At 53.8% G+C, this 22851-nt stretch overlaps 2 protein-coding genes and 1 long non-coding RNA gene across 3 annotated transcripts in view; 2 read left to right on the plus strand and 1 right to left on the minus strand.

The window, feature by feature from the left end:
• Window positions 1–3620: 3620 nt before the first annotated feature.
• On the plus strand, window positions 3621–8584 carry LOC125450561 (leucine-rich repeat and immunoglobulin-like domain-containing nogo receptor-interacting protein 4). Its single transcript, XM_059643943.1, has 3 exons — window positions 3621–3686; window positions 6086–6466; window positions 7260–8584. The coding sequence occupies exon 3, from the start codon at window positions 7290–7292 to the stop codon at window positions 8109–8111; it is 822 nt and encodes a 273-aa protein (XP_059499926.1). The 5' UTR covers window positions 3621–3686; window positions 6086–6466; window positions 7260–7289; the 3' UTR covers window positions 8112–8584.
• A 717-nt stretch (window positions 8585–9301) lies between these two features.
• Window positions 9302–22851, minus strand: part of LOC132208271 (uncharacterized) — a 52941-nt gene continuing 39391 nt past the window's right edge. The window contains exons 3-4 of the long non-coding RNA XR_009444355.1: window positions 17389–17436; window positions 9302–9385 (exon numbers count right to left, since the gene is read on the minus strand). This is a non-coding gene — a long non-coding RNA (uncharacterized LOC132208271). The remainder of the gene's footprint in view (window positions 9386–17388; window positions 17437–22851) is intronic.
• The window catches only part of LOC125449731 (semaphorin-7A), a 31925-nt gene continuing 26223 nt past the window's right edge, over window positions 17150–22851 (plus strand). Inside the window, exons 1-4 of the mRNA XM_059643942.1 lie at window positions 17150–17443; window positions 17859–17998; window positions 20401–20463; window positions 21876–21974. Coding sequence (XP_059499925.1) covers window positions 17353–17443; window positions 17859–17998; window positions 20401–20463; window positions 21876–21974 — 393 coding nt within the window. The 5' untranslated portion in view covers window positions 17150–17352. The remainder of the gene's footprint in view (window positions 17444–17858; window positions 17999–20400; window positions 20464–21875; window positions 21975–22851) is intronic.

A 22851-nucleotide genomic window follows, 5' to 3' on the forward strand; every position in this document is an offset into this window, starting at 1 on the left:
TACCTGCTGTAGAAGGACACTGCTGCATTTCTGTAGCACCTCGACACACACCTCTGGTGCCCATGCAGTTACAGGTCCCCGCTGTGATGCAGGGTGCCATGTAAAGGCACAGGAAGCTTCCACAAACATATGGGGAGGGGCTGCAGGTTCCAGCGGTGTCGGACGAAGAAGAAATATGGGTGTTGATACACCAGGGAGACAGCTCTGGAAGGAGGCCTTTCAGCCCATCGAGACTGCCCCACCATTGAATGTCTAGTTTGATCATCCTCGAGTCCCCTTTCTCCCGGGAACCCTGCTATTACCTTCCTGGTTACAAATCCCTCACAGCCTTGAATATCCCGAGTGACCCAGCCTCGACTGGCCTTCGCGGTAAAGAATTCCTCATGTCCCCTCCCCTCAGGGAGAGAAGAAATTCTTCCCCATCTCCACCTTCAGTGGGTGGCCCCCTTATCCTGAGATGGTGTCCCTCTGGTTCCTGGACCCTCCCACACAACTAGTCCCCCTGTCCATTCCTCCCCCGAGAATCCTCCTTTCAATAAGCTCGCCTCTCATTCTGCTAAATGAGCGCAGACCCCAACCCGACTCAACCTCTCCTGATAAAGACCTCTCCTCATTACACCCCCCCCAACCCCGTCAGTAATGTTAAATATAGGAGCAGCTGGCCATTCGGCCTGCTTCACCGTTCAATACTATCATGGCTGATCTTAGTCCCTCACTTTGCCCCTTTTAATCCATTTTGAACCACAAGACTTATGAGAGTTTGGTTCGGCCGCACTTAGAGCATTGTGTTCAGCTCTGGTCCCCACGTTACAGGAAGGGTGTGGAGAGGGTGTAGGAGAGGTTTACCAGGATGCTGCCCGCATTACAGGGTATGAGCGATAAGGGGAGGCGAGAAGAACTCGGGTCGTTTTCTCTGGAGGCTGAGGGGAGAGTTGACAGAAGTCGGTAAAATTATGGGATGCACAGATAGGGGTGATGGTCAGATTGTCTTTCCCCAGAGTTGGAATGTCTACGGGGCACGTATTTAAGGTGAGAGGGGGAAGTGTTTTTACACACAGGGTGGTAGGGGTATGGAACATGCTGCCAGGGGGTGGGGGCAAGTACATTAGGGGCATTTAAGGGGCTTTTAGATAAACAGATGGATATGCAAGGAATGGAGGGATATGGACCAAGGGCAGGCGGAAGGGATTAGTTTCATTTGGCATCACGTTCAGCACAACACAGTGGGCCGAATGGCCCGTTCCCGTGCTGTACCGTTCTGTATCCAAATCCCTGTCAAAACCATTCCATGTGTTGGCCCTTACCACTTTCTCTGGCAGTGAATTGCCCGGGCTTCCTGCTCTCTGGAGCAGAGAAGGCTTTAGACACAGAGATAAGGTGAGGGCAAGGCATTTCTCTCCGAAAGTGTGTGGCCTCTGGGAGAAACTGTTTTTTGTTCGAGGCAGAGATTCTGAACGCGTACGCAAGAAGAGATGAAAGATTATTGGGCAGGAAGACAAGAATTCAGAGTCATGGGATTAGCCAGGTTCCCATCAAGAAAGGCAGGGGTAGCAGGCAAGAGGGGCCGAGTAGCCGCCACAGGATACTATCTCTCGCTGTCATGCACACCGACAAATAAACCTCTGGGAATGTCAATGGCCTGTCCCTTCATTCGCCGTTTTCCTTGTGAAAAAGCAGAGGTTTCTCAGAGCTGGAGGCCAAGTAAGAATTTGGAAATTTCCCCACACACGCGGGCTCTAACGGAACGACGCTGTTTAGGAATTTCAAGGCCACGCGGCCCAGCCCAGTCCACAGCAAGAACGCAGACAATTCTCTGCTTGCCCCCCTCTGCCAGCGAGGGGAAGGCCTAGCCCTAGAGAAGGCCGAGATCGAGGCCTGGGAGGGAGAGTAGGCCGTTGAGGCACAGCAGAGGGGAGGGAGGGGACGGGGGTGCAGGGGAAACGGCTTACCCTGACGTGTGGCGCCTTCCCCCTCAGACTCCAGCCTGTAAACCCACTCTGCCTCCCCATGGGGTCGACAGTCGGACGGGGAGGAGCCAGACTGCGAATGCTTACTGCGATGGATTCTGCCAGCGAAAGGAGATTTAAAGAGATTTACTTTCTCGCAAGAACTGGATAGGACTCGGCTGGGGGGGGTGTAACCAGATTAGAACCTGCAGTCCGGCCTGGAACGGGGTTGGCGGGGGCGGGGGGGCGCAGAGGGAAACTCTCTCGGGAGGCTACGCAAATGCAGAGGATGCCCACTCTGGAACGCAATCCCAAACAGGGGCTTTTAGGTCCTGAAAGGGGCTGGGGTTTAGTCGGGGTGGGGGGGGGCAAGTGCAGGAGCACAGCAGAACCCAAGATGGGGGGAGTCCGGTGGGGGGGGGGGGGCAAGTTACACCTCTCCCGCTTCCGCCTGCCCCTCGGAAATCCAGGGGCTGCTCGGCTGCAAGAGGAGGCGCGCGAGGGAGCCTCCCCGTTGTAAGACACCCCCTGTCTGCTCCCATAAACTGGATGAGAGATGCACAACATGGAAACAGGCCCTTCTGCCCAACTCATCCATGCTGACCCAGATATCCTACATTAATCTAGCCCCATCTGCCAGCGTTTGGCCCGTATCCCTCTAACCCCTTCCTATCCATGGCCCCACCCCGATGCCTTTTAAATGCTGTAACTGTACCAGCCCCCACCCACTCCCTCTGGCAGCTCCTTCCATACACGCACCACCCTCTGTGTGAAAAAGTTACCCCTCAGGTCCCTTTAACATCTTTCCCCCCCTCACCTTAAACCTATGGATAGGGGCCAAATGCTGGCAAATGGGACTGGATTAATTTAGGATATCTGGGCCAGCATGGAAGGGTTGGGCCGAAGGGTCTGTTTCTGTGCTGTATGACTTTGTGAAGCTATGAAGTTAATAAAGCTGAGCATGTTCTTGGGTTCATGGACATGGGCGTGCAGAACGACAGCAAGGTGGCGATGCGGGACTTGTACTAGACACATACCACCAGCTGGAACACTGCGCCCAGATGCCAGCCCCACATCACAGGGAAGATGTGACTGGATGCAGGGGTGTGGGGAGATTGAAGACAACAGGGAACATTGTCCCGAGGGAGGGGAGGAGAGAAGGGGGAGGGAACATCCGATAGCGGGGCGGGTGGCGGTGGTAGGGAGGGAGACTGGATGGGCTCGAGAGCTCGAAGCTGTTCAGTAAAAAGGACCAGAATGAGACTGGGAGCGTGGAGTTACGGTGACATGGGTGAATGGAGGAATGTTCCACCCAGCGAGTGGTTAGGGAATGGAATGCACTGCCTGGAAATGTGAAGGGGGGGCAGCTTCAATGGAAGGCATTCGCGGGGGGGGGATGGCATTGGATGGTGGTTTATATGGAAATGATAGGCTAGAGAATTAGCACAGGGGGATAGCAGTGGGGACAGGCGCGACAGGCCAAATGGCCATGATAATTATGAGAGCTTTCTATGCCTCAGCGCTGAAGGGCAGTCAGGTACAGTTTCAGGCTCACATGAGTTCCTGGGGTCGAGCGATCTATCTCCACGATCGATTTAAAATGCCGGGGTATATATGGATACAGCTGTCGATGCTTGTCACACACTGACAGCCCAGTGCTGCAGCCCCGAGCGTCAGGAACTAAAACAGTCCATTCTCCAGGAACTCTGCTCCTAACCAACGCAATCGGAACCCTGGGCAGTAAGTAATAACACCCCACCCAAACCCGTGCTATCCACATACCGGTCACTATCGGACACTTCCATCGTCATTCAGTCTCTCCCTCTCTCTCTCTCCCCCTCTGTTCCTGTTTCCTTCACTCTATCCCTCTGTCTCTCCGGGTCTACCTCTCTCTCCTGTTCCCGTTCTCTCTCTCTGTTCCTGTTTCCTTCACTCTATCCCTCTAGTCTCTCCGGGTCTATCTCTCTCTCTCCTGTTCCCGTTCTCTCTCTGTTCCTGTTTCCTTCACTCTATCCCTCGGTCTCTCCGGGTCTATCTCTCTCTCTCCTGTTCCCGTTCTCTCTCTCTGTTCCTGTTTCCTTCACTCTATCCCTCGGTCTCTCCGGGTCTATCTCTCTCTCCTGTTCCCATTCTCTCTCTCTGTTCCTGTTCCCTTCACTCTCTCCCTCTCTCTGTTTCTTAGTCCCTCTCTCTCTTTCTTGTTCCTTTTTCTCTCCGTTGCTTCCCGTTTCCTTCACTCTACGCATGTTTCCATTTGCCGGTCACTCACACTCTCCCCTCACCGTCTCCCTTTCACTTTCTCTCCCTCAGCTCCAGTTTCCTTCACTCCATTCCTCTCTCCGTTTGCCTGTCTCTCTCTCTCTTGCTCGCACTCTGTCTCCTGTTCCATTTCTGTCCAAACGTTCCTTTTCCTTCACTCTATCCCTCCCTCTGTTTCTCAGTCTCTCTCCCCCCCCCCCGCCATGCCCTTTCTCTCCCTCAGCTTCTATTTCCTTCACTCTATCCCTCCCTCTGTTTCTCAGTCTCTCTCTCTCCCCACCGCCATGCCCTTTCTCTCCCTCAGCTTCTATTTCCTTCACTCTATCCCTCCCTCTGTTTCTCAGTCTCTCTCTCTTCCCCCCGCCATGCCCTTTCTCTCCCTCAGCTTCTATTTCCTTCACTCTATCCCTCCCTCTGTTTCTCAGTCTCTCTCTCTCTCCCCCGCCATGCCCTTTCTCTCCCTCAGCTCCTATTTCCTTCACTCTATCCCTCCCTCTGTTTCTCAGTCTCTCTCTCCCCCCCCCGCCATGCCCTTTCTCTCCCTCAGCTTCTATTTCCTTCACTCTATCCCTCCCTCTGTTTCTCAGTCTCTCTCCCCCCCCCCCGCCATGCCCTTTCTCTCCCTCAGCTTCTATTTCCTTCACTCTATCCCTCCCTCTGTTTCTCAGTCTCTCTCTCTCCCCCCCGCCATGCCCTTTCTCTCCCTCAGCTTCTATTTCCTTCACTCTATCCCTCCCTCTGTTTCTCAGTCTCTCTCTCTCTCCCCCGCCATGCCCTTTCTCTCCCTCAGCTTCTATTTCCTTCACTCTATCCCTCCCTCTGTTTCTCAGTCTCTCTCTCTCCCCCCCCTCCCCCGCCATGCCCTTTCTCTCCCTCAGCTTCTATTTCCTTCACTCTATCCCTCCCTCTGTTTCTAAGTCTCTCTCTCTCCCCCCCCCCGCCATGCCCTTTCTCTCCCTCAGCTTCTATTTCCTTCACTCTATCCCTCCCTCTGTTTCTCAGTCTCTCTCTCTCCTCCCCCCCGCCGTGCCCTTTCTCTCCCTCAGCTTCTATTTCCTTCACTCTATCCCTCCCTCTGTTTCTAAGTCTCTCTCTCTCCCCCCCACCATGCCCTTTCTCTCCCTCAGCTTCTATTTCCTTCACTCTATCCCTCCCTCTGTTTCTCAGTCTCTCTCTCTCTCCCCCCCGCCATGCCCTTTCTCTCCCTCAGCTTCTGTTTCCTTCACTCTATCCCTCCCTCTGTTTCTAAGTCTCTCTCTCTCTCTCCCCCCCGCCATGTCCTTGCTCTCCCTCAGCTCCTGTTTCCTTCACTCTATGCGTCTCTCTGTTTCTCAGTCTCTCTTTCTCCCTTTCTCTCCCTCAGCTCCTGTTTCCTTCACTCTATCCCTCTCTCTATTTGCCAGTCACACTCTCTCTCTGTTTCCCTCTCCTGCTCCCTTTCTCTCCTTCAGCTCCTGTTTCCTTCACCCTATCCCTCTCTCTATTTGCCAGTCACACTCTCTCTCTGTTTCCCTCTCCTGCTCCCTTTCTCTCCTTCAGCTCCTGTTTCCTTCACTCTATCCCTCTCTCTATTTGCCAGTCACACTCTCTCTCTGTTTCCCTCTCCTGCTCCCTTTCTCTCCTTCAGCTCCTGTTTCCTTCACCCTATCCCTCTCTCTATTTGCCAGTCACACTCTCTCTCTGTTTCCCTCTCCTGCTCCCTTTCTCTCCTTCAGCTCCTGTTTCCTTCACTCTATCCCTCTCTCTATTTGCCAGTCACACTCTCTCTCTGTTTCCCTCTCCTGCTCCCTTTCTCTCCTTCAGCTCCTGTTTCCTTCACTCTATCCTTCTCTCTGTTTCCCAGTCACTTTCTCACACTCTCTCTCTCTCCCCCCCAACAGGGAATCTTGGATTATTTTGATATGCAGTAAGCATCGAACTCTTCAGCAGCTGAGACACAGGATTGAAGAGAGGAGCATCTTGAACATTGTTCCCATCCCCTGTCCCTCCCTGGGCCCACGGCCTCTGCCCCAACACTGGCAGGACATTTCGACAAGACGCAGTTATAACTCTCAAACTGTTGGCATTTTGTGACTATCTCAGCGCGGACCTTGCGATGGGGGGGAGCGAGCGCTGAAAGTGAGGGAGCGTTTGACTGTGACTGGTAGCCCACCTTAAAAAGCCCTCTTCCCCCCAGCCCCCAACCACTGGGGAGAGACAGGGGCAAGGGCCAAAGACAGAGACAGAGAGAGAGAGAGACGGGCACCCCTCAACGTCAACAGGTGAGGATTCCTGCGTCTGTAAGCTTTAAGGGGGTTCCTGAAACCAACAATCTACACCATCTCCCCCCCCGCCGCCCCCAAAAATGGGACCCAGTGAAAAGTTGGCATCTCCTGCTTCAATACCTGCCACCTTGTGGGCACAGCACTAACAGCAGATGGCAAGGGGGACAAGGGGTAACCATCCTGCCTGGTGAAGTGGGGAGGGGGGGGTAGGTTTCGGAGCTGGAAGTGCGCTGCCTGGGTCTATGCTGGAGGTGGCTCCCAACGACGCATTTGCAAGGGAGAGAGATGGTGAGACACGATGGAGCAAAGGTGTGCCCTCGCTGAGAGATGCTCGGAGGGGGGGGGGGTGGCATATGACAGGTGGGCTAGCACAGAATCTCTGGTTCCCTTCAAGGTAGAGGGTCAGGGCAAACCGCACGAGAACGGGACGCCCAAGGGGGTTTTAAATGGGGGCGCGCGCGCGTGAACTGTGGGTAGATTTAACCCGGGGCAATTGTGGAAAGGTGAGGGGGGGGCAAATGAACAAGTTAGATCGCACATCAGAGGAGAATGCCCCGAGCTTGGTGAGTGGGTGCTATTGAATGAGGGGTTGGGGAAAGGGGGAACTGAACAAGGAATATCCCACACTGGGAGCGAGCTGTAGAGGGTGCTGAAGGACTGTAAAGGGACAGACCGAGGTGGCCAGTGAGATTGGAGGGAGTGGGGGGTGAGGAAGGGTGGGAGAGTGGTTAAGGGCTAAAAATGACAGACAGGGACCCTCGCTGACAGATTAATTCCTTCTGTCCTGTAGGGGAAGACAGCACGGAGAGTGGACCAGGAGATGGGGCCTTCCCTCGGAGTATTCCCGTTCCCGCTCGCTGTGCTGCAGCTTCTCCTCTGCTTCTGGGTCTGGCCATGCCTGGCCTTCACCCCCAACCTGACCTGGGCCTGCCCCCCTCCCTGCCAGTGCTGGCCTCCCCCTCGTCGGTCTGTGTCATGCCGAGGCCTGGGCCTTCCCTCCATCCCTGGGGGCCTCCCATCCGACACCCGGGCGCTGGACTTGAGTGGCAACCTCATAGCCTGGGTGGGCCAGGCTGAGCTGGATGGGCTGAACAGCCTGGAAGAGCTGGACCTGAGTGGCAACCGGCTGTGGACCGTGGAGGAACAGCAGCCCTTCCTCAGCCTGTCGGCCCTCAGGCTCGATGCTAACCCCCTGGACTGTGACTGCAGCCTACGCTGGCTCGTGGAGGCTGTGGCTGGAGGGGGTCTGGATTTAGGAAACCCTCAGTGCTCCAGCCCACCTGAGGCCCGAGGCCGGGCCTTACTGGAGTACGCCCTTGAGGCCTTCCCTTCCCTGTGCGAGGCTGGAACCCAGAGGCCCAGCCTACTCTTCTCAGCTTCATCTCCTCCTCCTCCTCCTCCTCCTCCTCTTCCTCTTCAGCCCCGCTCACCGACCCTCCTGGACGAAGAGACCCTCCCAGTTGTCTTCACCATGGGTTCGGCCTGCTTCCTGGGCAGCATTGCCCTGTGCTTCGGCCTACTCCTAATCTGGAGCAGGCTACGAGGCCCAGTGCAGCGCACGACAGAGCTAGAGGGAGTGCCGCCATCCAGTGGCACAGACGCACAGTCCGAAGCCATCAAGTACACCACAAAAATGTTCTGATCCCCAGCCAGAGCTTCAGAAGGTCAGGCCTCAGATTCCTGGCCTCTGTCCCTGGGCTAAAAACCACTCAGATGTTCAGCTCACATCACCATTGGTTCTGTGTCTACTATAACTCAGATAAAAGTCACCCAAATATTGATTTAGACTCCTAGATCATACGGCATGGAAACAGACCCTTCGGCCCAACCATCCGTGCTGACCAAGTTTACTAAACTGATCCAGCCCCATTTGCCAGCATTTGGCCCCTATCTCTCTGACCCCTTCCTATCCATGTCCCCATCCAGATGCCTTTTAAATGCTGTAACTGTACCAGCCCCCACCCACTTCCTCAGGCAGCTCCTTCCATACACGCACCACCCTCTGTGTGAAAAAGTTACCCCTCAGGTCCCTTTTACACCTTTCCCCTCTCACCTTAAACCTACGCACCTTGAGTTACCGACTCCCCCACCCTGGGGGGAAAAGACCTTGTCTATTCACCCTCTCCATGCCCCTGTTGATGTTATACACCTCTATAATGTCCCCCCCCCCCCCCCCCTCAGCCTCCGACACTCCGGGGGAATTAGCCCCAGCCTCTCCCTGTAGCTCAAACCCTCCAACATCCCTGTAAATCTTTTTCTGGTCCTTTCACAACATCCTTCCTGTAGCAGGGAGACCAGAATCGAACGCAGTATTCCCAAAGTGCCCCTAACCAATGTCCTGTACAACATGACCCTCCCAACTCCCTCTACTCAACGCACAGACCAATGAAGGCAAGCGTACCAAACACCTTCCTCACCGCCCTGTCTACCTGCAACTAACTATGTACCTGCCCCCCAAGGTCTCTTTGCTCAGTAACATTCCCCAGGACCTTACCGTTGTGTATAAGTCCTGGCCTGAAATGCAGCACCTAAATTATCTAAATTAAACTCCATTTGCCCATCTGATTAAGGCCCTGTTGTACTCTGAGGTAACCTTCTCCAGCTCCAAGTTCATCTGCAAACTTACTAACCATATCTCCTAGTTTCACATCCAAATCATTTCTATAAATGACAAAAAGCAGAGGGCCCAGCACCAATCCTTGTGGGACATTGCTGGTCACAGGCCTCTGGTCCAAAAAGCAACCCTCTTCCACCACCCTCTGTCTTCTCCCTTCCAGCCAGTTCTGTATCCAGTTGGATAGCTCTCCCTCGATCCCACATGATCTATCCTTACCGTCCAGTCTACCGTGCAGAACCCATGCCGAAAAGATCCACATAGATCCACCACTCTGCCCTCATCAATCTTCTTGGTCAATCCTTCAAAAAAAAATCTCAATCAAATCACTGAGCCACCATTTCTCACCTCAAGGTCATGTTCTCCATCCCTAGTCAGTCCTTGCTTTTCCAAATGCATGTCCTGTCCCTCAGAATCCCCTCTAACAACATACCCAGCACCGATGTCAGGCTCACCGGCCTGTACTTCCCTGACTTTTCCTTACCACCCTTCTTAAATAATGGCACCATGTTAGCCACTGTCCAGTCTTCTGTGGAATAGAAACATTCATTTACTACAAAGACTTAGCCCCAGAAATAGGCCCGGTTTCACTTCTCTGTGATGAGTTCCTCTCTCCTGTTTAAGAGGCATTTAGACGGCTGCACGAATAGGTAGGGATTAGAGGGATACGGACCATGTGCAGGCAGATAGCATCAGTTGAGATTGGCATCAGGGTCAGCATAGTCATGGTGGGCCGAAGGACAGTTCCTGTTCAACACTGCTGGTTGACCCAGAAACCTGCCAAGGGTCTAGCGGGCATGGGAAGTCTGGAACAGAAACACAGCAGGCACGGCTAGTAACTACGCAGGCAACACCAGCGTTGGTGGTATCACGGACAGTGAAGAATATTATCTAGGATTACAAAGGAATCTTGATCAATTGGGTCAATGGGCTGAGGTGCGGCAGACGGAGTTTAATTTGGATAATTGCGAGATATTGCATTTTAGTAAAACAAACAAAGGCAGTGTTTATACAATTAATGGTGGGGCCCTGGGTAAGTGCTGTGGAACAGACAGACCGAGGGGTTCAGCTACACAATTCTGTGAAGTTTGTGTCACAGGTAGACAGAGGGGTTAAGGGGGCATTCAGCTCACTTGCCTTCACTGCCCAGAGCTTTGAGTGTAGGAGTTGGGGACGTCATGTTGAGGTTGTACAGGGCGTTGGTGAGGCCTCTTCTGGAGCACTGTGTCCCATTCTGTGATAGGAAGGGTACTATTGAACTGGGGAGGGCTCGGAACAGATTTACCAGGATGTTGCCAGATATGAAAGGTTTGAGCTATAAGGAGAGGCTGGATAGTTGGGGACTGTTTTCACTGGAGTGTAGAAGATTTAAAGGTGAACTTATCCAGGTTTATAAAGCCATGTGGGGTACAGATAGGGTTAGTAGTCAGCACCTATTCCCTCCGACAGGGGATTTCAAGACCGGGGGGGGGGCATTTTTAAGGTGAGAGGAGAGAGATTTTAAAAAGACCGAGGGGGCATTTTTATTTTACAGAGCGTGGTTCACGAGTGGAACGACCTTCCCGAGGAGTACAGTTACAACAGTTTAAAAGACGTTTAGATGAGCACGTGAATAGGAAAGGTTCGGAGGGATATGGGCCAGGAGCAGGCAGGTGGGGCCAGCTTAGTTTGGGGTTTAGGGTCGGCATGGACTGGTTGGGCCGAAGGGTCTGTTTCCAGTGTTGTAGGACTGTAGAAATGGTAGCGTCCATGGGGACAGAGGGAGGGAAAACACAGTGAGGAATTCAAGTCCGGTCATTCTTCATCAGGCCTTTCCAGCCCCCAAGCCGTGGCAGAGCACTTTGGTTTCATCAGCATGTTCTGCTGTAAGAATGGAGAGCCCAGCTCAGCCCCACCCCCACAGGGACAGCACCCCACCCACACCCCGGTCACTGCGATGGACAATGCTGAGACAGAGCGGGGGCCGGTGGGGGGAATGTGACATGGGAGGGAGAAAGAGAGAGAGAGAGACTGTGTGTGTGTGTGTGTGTGTGTGTGTGAGAGAGAGTGTGTGTGTGTGTGTGTGTGTGGGAGAGAGACTGTGTGTGTGTGTGTGGGAGAGAGAGAGTGAGTGTGTGTGAGAGAGTGTGAGTGAGAGAGTGAGTGTGTGAGAGAGAGTGTGTGTGAGAGTGAGTGAGAGTGAGTGTGTGTGAGTGAGAGTGAGTGTGTGAGAGAGTGAGTGAGTGAGAGAGTGTGTGAGAGAGTGTGAGAGAGTGAGTGTGTGAGAGTGAGTGTGTGAGATTGAGTGTGTGAGAGTGAGTATGTGAGAGAGTGAGTGTGTGAGTTAGTGTGTGTGTGTGTGTGTGAGAGAGTGAGTGTGTATGAGTGAGTGAGAGTGTGTGAGAGTGAGTGTGTGAGAGTGAGTGAGTGAGAGTGTGTGAGTGAATGAGTGAGTGAGTGAGTGTGTGTGTGTGAGAGTGAGTGAGAGAGTGAGTGAGAGTGAGTGTGAGAGAGTGAGTGTGTGAGAGAGTGTGTGAGAGAGTGAGTGTGTGAGAGAGTGAGTGTGTGAGAGAGTGAGTGAGTGAGAGTGAGTGTGCGAGATGAGTGTGCTGTAGAGGCAGTAGGGAGTGAGCTGACGCTGGACTGGTCTCTGAAGGGGTTACTGGTGGAGAGGGTGATATCGCGGTTTGGAAATGTTCTGAGCCGAGCGGGGACTGTGAGCACAGAGAGATATGGCAAGGCCGGGATGTGCTGTACCAGCCCGGGCTCGGGGCTCGGGGCGGGGGGCGGGGGGCGGGGGGGGGGGGGGCCTCCAGCCTGTGTAACATGTCGATACACTCAGGGCGACTCGCTGGCCAGCTCAGTGCCACAGGCCAGTCAGGCTCACAACAGAGACCATCACACCCTCTGATGTTACAGAGAGAGCCTGACACTGGGACTCCCCTCTACAGAGAGAGCCTGACACTGGGACACTCCTGTACAGAGGGAGCCTGACGATGGGACCCTAAAACTCCTGCCCTCTGCACCAAAACCCACCTGACACCCTCATCATTAACCCTTTGAGTTTGGGGTATGGCTGCCTCCTATCTAACCCTGTCCATTCCCCTCACAATCCTATCCCCCCTTCAATCAGCTCCCAATAAAGCCCCTGCCCCACCCTGCTCTGCCCCACCTAGAACCACCCGTAACACCGCTGGCCTCTCCTTCGAAACCGGATCAAACATTTTACCACCTGAGGTGTCACAACATTGAAGTCAATCCGGATTGGTGTAGATAGGCTGTCACTGGTTCGATGGGCCGAAAGGTCTGATCTGAGCTGCACAAACTGTCACACTCAGGTCTTTTCCCACACCATGTCAGCTGGAAGCTGTTCATTTTGATTTGAGGGCCACAGGGGAGGCTTTAATCACCCCTGTTAACCACAGCCCACACCCCCCACCCATTTCTCCCTGACTTACCATCGGCCAAATCTTCGTCTGCCTCACTGTTGTTCTCTCTCTGGGCTCCATCTCCACCTATACCCTCCTTCCCCCAGCCTCTGACACAACCCCTCCGCCCCACCTTCATCTCCAGCTTAAATGCCCCTCTTTTTCTAGCTCCCATCACTTTTCGACAGAAGGGTCACTGGATCAGAAATGTTAAATCTGCTTCTCTCTCCATATACGCTGCCAGGCCTGCTGAGTTTCTCCAGCGATTTCTGTTCCCATCGCAGTTCCTTCTTTCATTATCTCCAACCGATCTGAACCTGGTGTGGAGGCAGGCCTTTCGGCCCATTCAGTCCACACTGATCCTCCAAAGAGCATCCCACCCCATCCCCGTAACCCTGCATTCCCCATGGCCAATCCACCCTAACCCGCACATCCCTGGGCACTACGGGACAATTTAGCACGGCCAATCCACCCTAACCCGCACATCCCCGGGCACTACAGGACAACTTAGCACGGCCAATCCACCCTAACCCGCACATCCCTGGGCACTACGGGGCAATTTAGCACGGCCAATCCCACCCTAACCCGCACGTTCCCGGATGTGGGAAGAAACTGGAGCACCTGGAGGAAACCCACACAGACACAGGGCGCGGAGAATGTACAAACTCCACAGTCGCCCAAGAGTGGAATGGAACCTGGGTCCCTGGCGCCGTGAATGCAATGCTCACCACTGAACCATCGAGTAAATGATGTTCAAAGACAATCACCATTATTCTGGTCTTCCTCGCTGGGAGTGAGAACGGAAAACCACAACATATGTCTAAAAGGAGGAAGGGGTTGTCCTGGTTCAGCAGGAAACCCCTCCATGCGCCCAGCTGGTCGAGGAAAAGCCTGAAACCACAATGGAGGTGCAGATTTCAATTCTGAGAGCTGCCTTACCTCAAGCGATAAGGAAATGTGTGTGCAAGCTCTCCCATTAGGGTCAGGACCCAGTCCTTGTTTGGCTGCTGGAGGAAGTCCACCTATCCCTGACAGTATTATCTGAGGGAGTATAGACCCCAGAAGAAAAAGCTCGCTGGATACACAGGCCAGTCATCAAATGGTGCATTGCCTTGATGTGGGAAGATTGAAATTACAGCTGCAATGCTGCATCAGAGTCCTTCAGGAATGTCTACACAACTTTCTTAGAGATGTCTCTATTCAATAAAATATTTTTGCACAGTTCTGCCCAGCACATCCTTTTCTTTTCTGCAACGGTACAGGCAGCGATGATGTTTCCCGAGACCAGGGAGCCCAGAGCCCAGGAGAAAATCTCACAATATTCCCTTCTCAATGAACCTGCCCAGGGACACGCAGAGATTGGATCAGCTTCAATTTTTTTGTGAGAACGTCGGATGCTGAGGGTGCCCGGAGGGTCAAGACAGTGGCAATATGCTTGGGGGGGGGGGCACAGGCTTTAGGTTGGGGGGGCCTGAACGAAAGGTTTAATGGGGATAAGCGGAGGAAGTTTTTGTTTGCACGGTGGGTGGCAAGTGCCAGGGAGTTGGGAGAGGCAGATGTGCTGGCAAAGTTTAGGATGCATTTAGACACATCTGCCTGCAAGTCCCTGGGCACTACGGGACAATTTAGCACGGCCAACTCACCCTAACCCGCACATCCCTGGGCACTACGGGACAATTTAGCATGGCCAATCCCACCCTAACCTGCACATCCCTGTGCACTACGGGACAATTTAGCACGGCCATCCCACCCTAACCCACACATCGCTGGGCACTACGGGACAATTTAGCACGGCCAATCCACCCTAACCCGCACATCCCTGGACACTACAGGACAATTTAGCACGGCCAATCCCACCCTAACCCGCACATCCCTGGGCACTACGGGACAATTTAGCACGGCCAATCGACCCTAACCCGCACATCCCTGGGCACTACGGGACAATTTAGCACGGCCAATCCCACCCTAACCCGCACATCCCTGGGCACTACAGGACAATTTAGCACGGCCAATCGACCCTAACCTGCACATCCCTGGGCACTACGGGACAATTTAGCACGGCCAATCCACCCTAACCCGCACATCCCTGGGCACTACGGGACAATTTAGCACGGCCAATCCACCCTAACTCGCACATCCCTGGGCACTACAGGACAATTTAGCACGGCCAATCCACCTGGAGTTTAATGCAGACAAGTATGAGGTGATGCACTTTGGTAGGAGTAACTGGAAGGCAAAGTACTGGGCTAATGGTAAGATTCTTAGTAGTGTAGATGAGCAGAGAGATCTCGGTGCCCATGTACACAGATCCTTAAAAGTTGCCACACAGGTTGACAGGGCTGTTAAGAAGGCATACAGTGTTTTAGCTTTTATTAATAGAGGGATCGAGTTCCGGAACCAAGAGGTTATGGTGAAGCTCTACAAAACTCTGGTGCGGCCGCACTTGGAGTATTGTGTGCGTCCCTGGGCACTACGGGACAATTTAGCACGGCCAATCCACCCTAACCCGCACATCCCTGGGCACTACGGGACAATTTAGCACGGCCAATCCACCCTAACCCGCACATCCCTGGGCACTACGGGACAATTTAGCACGGCCAACCCACCCTAACCCGCACATCCCCGGGCACTACGGGACAATTTAGCACGGCCAACCCACCCTAACCCGCACATCCCTGGGCACTACGGGACAATTTAGCACGGCCAATCCACCCTAACCCACACATCCCTGGGCACTAAGGGACAATTTAGCACGGCCAATCCATCCTAACCCGCACATCCCTGGGCACTACGGGACAATTTAGCACGGCCAATCCACCCTAACCTGCACATCCCTGGGCACAACAGGACAATTTAGCACGGCCAATCCCACCCTAACCCGCACATCCCTGGGTACTACGGGGCAATTTAGCATGGCCAATCCACCCTAACCCGCACATCCCTGGGCACTACGGGACACGTTAGCACGGCCAACCCACCCTAACCCGCACATCCCTGGGCACTACGGGACAATTTAGCACGGCCAATCCACCCTAACCCGCACATCCCTGGGCACTATGGGACAATTTAGCATGGCCAATCCACCCTAACCCGCACATCCCTGGGCACTATGGGACAATTTAGCACGGCCAGTCCACCCTAACCCGCACATCCCTGGGCACTATGGGACAATTTAGCACGGCCAATCCACCCTAACCCGCACATCCCTGGGCACTACGGGGACAATTTAGCACGGCCAATCCACCCTAACCCGCACATCCCTGGGCACTATGGGACAATTTAGCACGGCCAGTCCACCCTAACCCGCACATCCCTGGGCACTATGGGACAATTTAGCACGGCCAACCCACCCTAACCCGCACATCCCTGGGTACTACGGGACAATTTAGCGCGGCCAATCCACCCTAACCCGCACATCCCTGGGCACTACGGGACAATTTAGCACGGCCAATCCACCCTGACCTGCACATCCCTGGGCACTACGGGACAATTTAGCACGGCCAATCCACCCTAACCCGCACATCCCTGGGCACTACGGGACAATTTAGCACGGCCAACCCACCCTAACCCGCACATTCCTGGGCACTACGGGACAATTTAGCACGGCCAATCCACCCTAACCCACACATCCCTGGGCACTACGGGACAATTTAGCACAGCCAATCCACCCTAACCCGCACATCCCTGGGCACTACGGGACAATTTAGCACGGCCAATCCACCCTAACCTGCACATCTTTGGACTGTGGGAGGAAACTGGAGCACCTGGAGGAAACCCACAGAGACACAGGGTGAATGTACAAACTCCACACAGACAGTGGACCGAGGGTGGGATTGAACGCAGGTCCCTAGGGTAGCGGTGCTAACGACTGAGCCACCGTGCCGCTCCCTATCTTCTGGCAGAGTGGCTGTTATAGAGCAGTGCAGCACAGAAACAGGCCCTTCAGTCGAACTCGTTCATGTTGACCCAAATATTCTAAATTAATCCAGCCCCATTTGCCAGCATTTGGCCCCCTATCCCTCTAACCCCTTCCTATCCATGTCCCCATCCAGATGCCTTTTAAATGCTGTAACTGTACCAGCCCCCACCACTTCCAGTGGCAGCTCATTCCACACACGCACCACCCTCTGTGTGAGAAAGTTACCCCTCAGGTCCCTTTTAAATCTTTCCCCTCTCACCTTAAACCTTTGCGCCTCCAGTTTTGGACACCCCCTACCCCTGGAGGGAAAGAACCTTGTCCATTCACCCTCTCCCTGCCCCTCATGATGTTATAAATCTCTATAAGGTCCCCCCCTCAGCCTCCGACACTCCGGGGGAAATAGCCCCAGCCTCTCCCTGTAACTCAAACCCTCCAACGTCCCTGTAAATCTTTTTCTGACCCTTTACAAGTTTTTACCGAGGTCGAGCGCAGGCTGGGTACATCATGTAACACAGAAAGTTGGGTAGGGGATTGAAAAGAACTGGAAATCTTGGAACATTGTGTCACAGCCATTACAAGCCTCACCCCATGTCCATCCTGAGCCTTCTGTGGCTCCTTGTTAGCGAGGAACCAGCTAGATATGGCAGTGTCCCAGATATTTGAGTCACTGCAGGGTGTGTGTGTGTGTTTTTTTCCAGCACCAGCTCTCTCTCTCTGGCCTGCCCTACCCTCAACATCACGCCAGCAAATCCTTCACAGCCCATCCTCCTGAGTGAAAATCCCAAGCTGGTAGACGCAGGGGGACGCAGTTGAGGATATGTCAGTGTGTGTGTGAGAGAGAGACTGTGCAGTTCTATGGGAACACAAGCAGCCGAAGGAGAGAGAAGATTCGCCGGAGAGGGAATTTGAAAAAAAGCCCAAACAACATTGCAAACACAACAGGATGCCGCAGACCGTCCTGGTTTGCACCTTCACCTACCTTCTCCTCCTGGGCTCAGCCGAGAGATCTCCCAGACTGAAAATCCACCTGAAAGGTACACGAAATTGACTTGGGGGCTTTCATTCTCTCTTGTTTTGTTTTTGCAACAGAAAATACATCAATGCAACTCTTCCATCCTTAGATGCAACTCACCCCTTTCTCCCTGGATATGCATTCCCATTTTCTGTAAATATTTCCAGCCCACCCGCGCTACAGAACAAAATTCCCGTGCTGGGATCCTGCTGTGCTGACCGCTGCATTGCGCCAGGACTGCGCCCCAGGTTGTAACGGGGTGGGATCTGATTTTAATGCCTTGGTGCTTTCCGTGTTTGTGAGGTTCTGGGTTTCAGGGTGGGTTTATATTTTATTTGTCGTGTGTGTTCTTTGTTTTGTAGGACAGCTGCATATTTTGAAGATTACATTTTAGTGACTCCTTCCTGAGTTGCAGTCTCTCTCTCTCTCTCTCTTAGATCTGCTTGGTGTGCAGTTTGATACCCTGCAGAAGTACACAGTCCATTTCCACGATGACAAGTCAGATTCTCTTTACATTGGCATGACTGGTGGGATCCTCCATCTCACCTTTGGCTACAGAAATGTCTCCCAGACTCTGGTACACACCCCTGCCAACCACCTCTGGCATATGGGAGGGCACTGGGGTGTGGGCCAATCGTGGGGTCCAGCTGGTCGAGGCACCGCACCCAGTCAGGAGGGCTGTCTTGCCTCCCCCTCTGTGGTTTAGCCTCCTAATTTTGGAGTGGGCGACCTGGGGAAGGGCGGGAGTTGGGGTGGTTATCAGTATTGAGCATCCAGACTGATGCCTGAAGAGGGGCCAGGGGAAATGGAGGGGTACAGCCGGTACAGGATTGGGGGGGGAGCTGTGGGGAGGGCAAATGAGGGAGTCTGTCGGGGGGGCGTGGAATTAAAGGAGCGTAAGGGGATGAGAACGGGGGGAATGAGAGGATGGAGGGGATGAGAGAGTCAGGACGGAGGGAGGGTGAGGGGGAATGAGTGGGAGTGGATTGAGGGGTTGGGGAATGAGGGGATAGATGGAGCGGGAAGGGGTTGAGGGGATGGAATGGGAGGGGGCATGAGGGAGTGGAGGAGACTGAAAGAAATGGGATGGAGGGAGGGGAAGGGGATGGGAATGAGGGGGTGGAGGGGATTGAGAGAGACAGGGTAGATGGAAGGGGAGGGGGAATGAGTGGGAGTGGATTGATGGATTGGAGAGTGAGGGGATAGATGGTGGGGGAGGGGGTTGAGAGGGTGGTGGGGAATGGGGGTGGATTACGGGGTTGGAGAGTGAGGGGATAGATGGAGGGGAAGGGGACTGGGAGTGGATTATAGGGTTGGAGAGTGAGGGGATAGATGGTGGGGGAGGGAATTGAGAGGGTGGTGGGGAATGGGGGTGGATTACGGGGTTGGAGAGTGAGGGGATAGATGGAGGGGAAGGGGATTGGGAGTGGATTATGGGGTTGGAGAGTGAGGGGATAGATGGTGGGGGACGGGATTGAGAGTGTGGTGGGGAATGGGAGTGGATTACAGGGTTGGAGAGTGAGGGGATAGATTGAGGGGGAGGGGGTTGAGAGGGTGGTGGGGAATGGGGGTGGATTACAGGGTTGGAGAGTGAGGGGATAGATGGAGGGGAAGGGGAATGGGAGTGGATTATGGGGTTGGAGAGTGAGGGGATAGATGGAGGGGGGGATTGAGAGGGTGGTGGGGATTGGGAATGGATTACGGGGTTGGAGCATGAGGGGATAGATGGAGGGGGAGGGGATTGAGAGGGTGGAGGGGAATGGGAGAGGGTGGAGGGGTTGGAGAGTGAGGAGACAGATGTAGGGGGAGGGGATTGAGAGGGTGGTGGGGATTGGGAGAGGGTGGAGGGGTTTGAGAGTGAGGAGACAGATGGAGGGGGAGGGGATTGAGAGGGTGGTGGGGATTGGGAGTGGATTGATGGGTTGCAGAGTGAGGGGATAGATGGAGGGGGAGGGGAATGGGAGTGGATTACGGGGTTGGAGAGTGAGGAGACAGATGGAGGGGGAGGGGATTGAGAGGGTGGTGGGGAATGGGAGTGGATTGATGGGTTGCAGAGTGAGGGGATAGATGGAGGGGGAGGGGATTGAGAGGGTGGTGGGGAATAGGAGTGGATTATAGGGTAGGAGAGTGAGGGGATAGATGGAGGGGGTCGGATTGAGAGGGTGGTAGGGAATGGGAGTGGATTACGGGGTTGGAGAGTGAGGGGATAGATGGAGGGGGACGGGGTTGAGAGGGTGGAGGGGAATGGGAGTGGATTACGGGGTTGGAGAGTGAGGGGATAGATGGAGGGGGACGGGATTGAGAGGGTGGAGGGGAATTGGAGTGGAGTACGGGGTTGGAGAGTGAGGGGATAGATGGAGGGGGACGGGATTGAGAGGGTGGAGGGGAATGGGAGTGGATTACGGGGTTGGAGAGTGAGGGGATAGATGGAGGGGGACGGGATTGAGAGGGTGGAGGGGAATGGGAGTGGATTACGGGGTTGGAGAGTGAGGAGATAGATGGAGGGGGACGGGATTGAGAGGGTGGAGGGGAATGGGAGTGGATTACGGGGTTGGAGAGTGAGGAGATAGATGGAGGGGAACGGGATTGAGAGGGTGGAGGGGAATGGGAGTGGATTACGGGGTTGGAGAGTGAGGGGATAGATGGAGGGGGACGGGATTGAGAGGGTGGAGGGGAATGGGAGTGGATTACGGGGTTGGAGAGTGAGGAGATAGATGGAGGGGGACGGGATTGAGAGGGTGGAGGGGAATGGGAGTGGATTACGGGGCTGGAGAGTGAGGGGATAGATGGAGGGGGTCGGATTGAGAGGGTGGAGGGGAGCGACAGAGTGGAATGGTAGGGGTTGGAGGGGAATGGGAGCAGTGGGGGATGATGGTGGGTGGGGGGAGCCTGCAAACAGCATGAACGTGAGACGAATATCTCTTGGAATGTGAGGTGCAGCTGGCGAATGACTGAGTGTAAAACGTTTGTTTTGTTCAGATTCCGTTGTCTTTGGACGATAACAGCAAGGACGGCTGTCGAAGCAAAGGCACCCTGTCCCCGGTGAGACAGCAGTCTATTAACCCTCTGTGCAATTAATGCCAACCGCGGACTCTGACACAGCTTTTCACCCTCGTGTACACACCGTTACACACTCACTTAGCCAAGCTGAGACTGTAACCAATCTCCAACTGTCATGGTCCAATTTGTGTGGCCTCAGCCATTCAATTCATTATTGCCACTTGCACAGAGATACAGTGAAAATTATTGTTTTGCATGGACTGGCTGCTGCCTGTTACCCTCTGAGCACAGCCGCTCTCTCCTACCCCACCATCTTTTAATTTATTCGTTTGTGGGATGTGGGTGTCACTGGCAGGGCATTGACTGCCCCGTCTCTAATTGCCCCCCCTTGAGAAGCTGCCTTCTTGAACCGCTGCAGTCCACCTGCTGTGAGTTGACCCGCGATGCCCCTTAGGGAGGGAATTCCGGGATTTTGACCCTGAAGGGATGGGGATATATTTCCAAGTCGGGATGGTGAGGGTGCTTCCACGTATCTGCTGCCCCTTGTCCTTCCGGATGGAAGTGGGTTGTGGGTTTGGAAGGTGCTGCCTGAGGATCTCTGATGAATCTGCATCTTGTAGACGGTACACACTGCTGCGACCGAGCGTCGGTGGCGGAGGCAGTGGGCGCTTGTGGGTGTAGTGCCAATCTAAGCGCAGTGTTTGTCAGAGCTGCCCCCCTATCCAGGGCAAATGGGGAGTATTCCCTCACACTCCTGACTTGTGCCCTGTTGATACCCGGGATCAGCTGGGCAAATTTTCTCTGGACTCTAGCTCTCAAAGCTGAAGGAATTCTTGAGTTAGACCGACATTGACCTTTACTTGAGATAACAAGGTGTGGAGCTGGATGAACACAGCAGGCCAAGCAGCATCAGAGGAGCAGGAAGGCTGACGTTTCGGGACTAGACCCTTCTGTAGGCCCGAAACGTCAGCCTTCCTGCTCCTCTGATGCTGCTGGGCCTGCTGTGTTCATTCAGCTCCACACCTTGTTATCTCAGATTCTCCAGCATCGGCAGTTCCTATTATCTCTTGCTCTTTATTTGGATGTGGGAACTTGCTGGACTGGGCCAGCATCTATTGCCCTGGAGGAGAAGATGGTGGTAGTGGGGACAGGCCCATTTTCTACAGCTCAGGGCCTCATTTTCCTGCCCTAGCCCCCCTCACCCCATGGTGCCAGTCGTGTGCGCTGATTTTGTCCCAGAATGGCATCAGGCTTCATGAATGTTGTTGGAGCTGCACCCCAAGGGGAGTGCCACCTGACTCCTGCTGGGGCCTAGCGCCCACCAAAAAGCCTGGGTCTCAATTTATGAGGGTCGGTTTCGGGGTGGGGGTCGGGATTGGAGTTTTTTTCTTAGCCAGCGCGGGTGAACCCGTCAGATCCGACTGTGACTCTGGGCTCTCATTCCAATCTTCCAGGATCTCTGTCGGAATGTGATGACTGTGATTGAGAGACTGAACAGCAGCACTATCATCATCTGTGGGACTCATGCTGGAAGTCCCAGCTGCTGGTTTCTGGTAAACAAAACTAAAATCCAACTTTGACTTCTCCTCGTTCAAATGTCTGCCTTGGATTTCCCAGTTTTGGAGTAGGCCATTCAGCCCCTTCAGCCTGCTCTGTTGTTCAATGGCCTAACTCCGTAGATATGCCTTTGGTCCATATCCCAGAATATACTTTGCTTAACAGAAGTTTAAGTTGCTCAGATTTGAAATCCAGCCACATGTAGAAGAGTTCCAAACCTCTCCCCAGCCCTCTGTGTGTAGAAATGCTTCCTAACGTCTCTCCTGAGTGGTCTGGCCCTTACTCTCAGACCAGGCCGCCCGCCAGTTCCAGAATTTCCAACCCAGGGGAAATCGTTCATCTGTATCTCCCCTGTCTTTTCCTGCTCATATCTTGAAGACTTCAATCGGATCGCCCCTAAACCTTCTCAGTTCCAGAGGAAACAGGCCTAACTTGTATTATCACCCCTCAGAACGTAACCCCTGAAATCCAGAGATCATTCTTGTAAATCTTCTATGTTGTAGGCCCTGAAAAGTTGATCTGTCCTTCTGAGAGTGCAGTGCCCCGATCTGCTCCAAGTGGTGTCTAACCAGAGTTTTGTTTAACTGCAACGTAACGTCTGCATCCTTATATTTCCAGTCCTCTCCATATTAAAGCCAGTTTTCCATTAGCTATCTTAATTATTCTCTGTACCTGTTGGTGGAGTTTTAAAGATCTGTGCCCCTGAGCCCCAAAGTCCTGTTGGACATCCAGTGTAATTAACATCAAATCAAACTGGAAATTACCCTGATCAATCATAGAACGGTACAGCACGAGAACGGGCCATTCAGCCCACAGTGTTGTGCTGAACGTGATGCCAAATGAAACTAATCCCTTCCGCCTGCCCTTGGTCCA

This window comes from Stegostoma tigrinum, unplaced genomic scaffold (genome assembly GCF_030684315.1).
Source record: "Stegostoma tigrinum isolate sSteTig4 unplaced genomic scaffold, sSteTig4.hap1 scaffold_345, whole genome shotgun sequence".
In the NCBI taxonomy this organism is placed as follows: domain Eukaryota; kingdom Metazoa; phylum Chordata; class Chondrichthyes; order Orectolobiformes; family Stegostomatidae; genus Stegostoma; species Stegostoma tigrinum.

Excerpts from the sequence above, each read along its gene's own strand:
- LOC125450561 (XM_059643943.1), top strand. The coding sequence starts at position 7,290 with ATGGGGCCTTCCCTCGGAGTATTCCCGTTCCCGCTCGCTGTGCTGCAG.